This window comes from Bufo gargarizans, chromosome 1, assembly GCF_014858855.1.
Source record: "Bufo gargarizans isolate SCDJY-AF-19 chromosome 1, ASM1485885v1, whole genome shotgun sequence".
Classification (NCBI taxonomy): Eukaryota; Metazoa; Chordata; class Amphibia; order Anura; family Bufonidae; genus Bufo; species Bufo gargarizans.
Genome location: NC_058080.1, coordinates 719,198,885 through 719,202,506, shown reverse-complemented (window position 1 = coordinate 719,202,506; position 3,622 = coordinate 719,198,885). Strand labels below are relative to the sequence as shown.

The window sequence follows — 3,622 nt, the reverse complement described above, 5'->3', positions numbered from 1 at the left end:
AGGCTTGCCCTATTTAAACCTCAGACATTTAGTTTGGTGTGCTCCTGACTGTTGAAGTGAGAGTGAGCACCATGGTGAGAGCAAAAGAGCTGTCAGAGGACTTCAGAAAAAAGATTGTAGCAGCCTATGAGTCTGGGAAGGGATTTAAAAAGATCTCAAAAGATTTTGAAATCAGCCATTCCACTGTCCGGAAGATAGTCTACAAGTGGAGGGCTTTCAAAACAACTGCCAACATGCCCAGGACTGGTCGCCCCAGCAAGTTCACCCCAAGAGCAGACCGCAAGATGCTAAAAGAGGTCTCCAAAAACCCTAAAGTGTCATCTCGAGAACTACAGCAGGCTCTGGCTACTGTTGATGTAGAAGTACATGCCTCTACAATCAGAAAGAGACTGTACAAGTTTAACTTGCATGGGAGGTGTGCAAGGAGGAAACCTTTGCTTTCCAAAAGAAACATCGAGGCCAGACTGACATTTGCCAGAGATAAAGTTGACAAAGACCAGGACTTCTGGAATAATGTTCTTTGGACAGATGAGTCCAAAATTGAATTATTTGGACACAACAGCAGAGGACATGTTTGGCGTAAACCAAACACAGCATTCCAAGAAAAGAACCTCATACCAACTGTGAAGCATGGAGGTGGAAGTGTCATGGTTTGGGGCTGCTTTGCTGCAGCAGGACCTGGTCAGCTCACCATCATAGAATCCACGATGAATTCTACTGTGTATCAGAAGGTGCTTGAAGAACATGTGAGACCATCAGTTAGAAAATTAAAGCTGAAGCGGAACTGGACCATGCAACATGACAATGACCCAAAACATACTAGTAAATCAACCAAAGATTGGCTGAAAAAGAAGAAATGGAGAGTCCTGGAATGGCCAAGTCAAAGTCCAGATTTGAATCCCATTGAGATGCTGTGGGGTGACTTGAAAAGGGCTGTACGTGCAAGAAACCCCTCAAACATCTCACAGCTGAAAAAGTTCTGCATTGAGGAGTGGGGTAAAATTTCCTCAGACCGATGTCGAAGACTGGTAGATGGCTACAAGAACCGTCTCACTGCAGTTATTTCAGCCAAAGGAGGTAACACTCGCTATTAGGGGCAAGGGTGTCCTATCTTTTTCCTCAGTTAGAATAGGCATTTTTGTAGAATGACATTTACAGAAGATCTTGAAAAGACTTTTCTTCAGTTTTCTTTGTTTAGTCGGATTACTTTAATCTCTCTGTATTGTTGAAACGGAGATGAAATAACCTTTTATTAAAAATGTTACAAAAAACCACATGCTTTCAAAGGGTGTCCTAATTTTTTCACATGGCTGTATATTTTAGAAGCTTGTCTCAGTTTATCACCTATAACTGCCGATCCCACAGACCTTCTTAAACGCATGTCCTGCAGGGGTGAACTGGCTAACACCATCCACCAGAGACCCCCAGCCCCATTCCAGCATGTGGATATTGACTTTTACAGGGCAGGTCTTTTTATAAGACTTCAAGTTTGTCAAGTTTGAAGTCTCTAGATTTTTTTGGGAAGAATGCATCCCAGCTGCCTGACCGCCCTTCACACAATCTGAAACCAATTTCACCTGAGTAACATTTCCTTTTTGCAGATTTTCTGGCCTCACATTACCGTCACGTGCGGCAGGGTGTTCAGCGCGGCTCTTGCATGTCGTCTCAGATGGATAGATAGGGCTTCAGCGCTGCAATGTGTTGTTAATCTTCCTAAAGTGAAAGGGAAACATACGGAACGGATTGTCGGTCGTGTTTGGACAAAGAGGCAATGATTTTGGTGTGTTACTAATACACGAATGTGCTGTCTGACGATGACACGAGACTCACGCGTTTCTACACTTCACACAACAAAGGGAAAAATGCACAGAGAGACGAATCTAATAGAGGAGCGAGCCAGGGTCTGGGAAATATAAAGATGATAAGAATATAGTTTATTTCCCGTAAAATAGTCAAATTGTTCTTTTAATACTATTCCTTTATAAACCTGTCCAAAAAGTTAGGGATGGGTGTGCAATTTAAGGGTGGGGGATGGGGTTTTACAAGCCCATATGTGAGATTGCATTTTTTCAGGTAATCTGGTCGTGTTTTTTATGGCTTCTTCCCTCACGTAGGTCAACATGCAGTTGTCCTTTCCCCTCTCCTGACGTGTTTGTTTTAATAACTAATTACATTCCACGTTATAACAATTCTGGAGCATCTATTCTTACGATTCTATGTTGTTCCATTACTTTATTATTCCTACTGGAAGTTTATAAATGAATTCTAAGCAGTCTGCAGTAAAGGTCCTTCTGGGTCTTCAGGGGCATGTCCCATGTGTTCGGGGGCACAGTTAGACGCAGCACTGATTGAATAGTGTCAGACTGTGCAGGGACACGCGCCCAACTGGTATCACTCATCTGGACCTTGATTGCAATTGCTAGTAATTGGTTCATAAATTCTAGTAGGAATAATGGAGGAATGGCACAGCATGGAGTCACATGAGAAAATGTTTCAGAATTGCTATTACATGGGGAATGCAATAGTTAATGGAACAGACAAACACGATGATCATATGATGTAAAAATATCCCAAACACCTTTAAAAATCCTCTCTAGTGTCAGCTTTGGGTCATCTGGACTATTTGGGCCTTGGGTCTGGGAGTCATTATTTTGGTCAAAACTAGTTCTGGACCTTGTGAGGAACCTTCTTTAAACCAGTTACCTAATGCACAAAATGTGTTACACCTATCAAATCCGCCTATGCACATGCATACTTGGCTTGACCAAGCATGCATCTGCGAATGGCATGGCCGCAAAAGTCATTGCCAGACTTTTCTAATCTTCTTAAGAGCAGGATCAGGCCTAATGAAATCCAACATTTCTCTCTCCCAAAATTGCTACTGGAGGAGAGTTGGGAGACCCCATACATATTAGGGCATCTACCAATCCACCGACACACATCTAATACGCATGGCCAGTAAGAGTTTAGGGTTTGTGTGGCATAACTTTTGTATATTCGGTTTGGCTTTCTTCCTTTGCATAGTTACTGTCACAAAATAAGGCAGCCTTCTCCTTGTCCCACCATTTGTGCCCTCCTCTCATTCCTACAACAAATTAAAGTAGCCTTATCCCTTTCTCTGCCTTGATGTCCCCCCTCTAATTACCACAACAAAATAAAGCAGCCTTCTACCTTTCCCTCCCTTGATGTCCTCCTCTCATTAACACAAGAAAATAAAGCAGCCTTCTCTCTGCCCATCCTTTGTTCTCCTCTCACTCCCACAATTAAATAAAGTAGTCTTCTCCCTGTGGCTCCATTGATGTCCTCCTTTCACTGCCACAACAAAATAAAGTAACCTTCTCTCTGTCCCTCCCTGGATGTCCTCCTCTCATTCCCACAACAAAATTAAGCAGCCTTCTCAATGTGCCTCCCTTGATGTCTAAATATCACTCCCACAACAAAATAAAGTTGCCTTCTCCCTGTCCCTTTCTTGGTGTCCTCCTCTTATTCTCACAACAAAATAAAGCAGCCTTCTCCCTGTCCCTTTCTTGGTGTCCTTTTCTTATTCCCACAACAAAATAAAGCACCCTTCTCCCTGTCCCTCCTTTGATGTCCTCCTCTCACTGCCACAACCAAATAAATC

The 3,622-nt window shown here is 42.9% G+C and overlaps 1 protein-coding gene across 1 annotated transcript in view; it reads right to left on the bottom strand.

The window, feature by feature from the left end:
- Positions 1 to 2,789, bottom strand: part of LOC122930051 (collagen and calcium-binding EGF domain-containing protein 1-like) — a 53,678-nt gene extending 50,889 nt beyond the window's left edge. The window contains exon 1 of the mRNA XM_044283449.1: positions 2,756 to 2,789. Within this exon, the coding sequence (XP_044139384.1) occupies positions 2,756 to 2,789 (34 nt within the window). The remainder of the gene's footprint in view (positions 1 to 2,755) is intronic.
- Between the last annotated feature and the right edge of the window lie 833 nt (positions 2,790 to 3,622).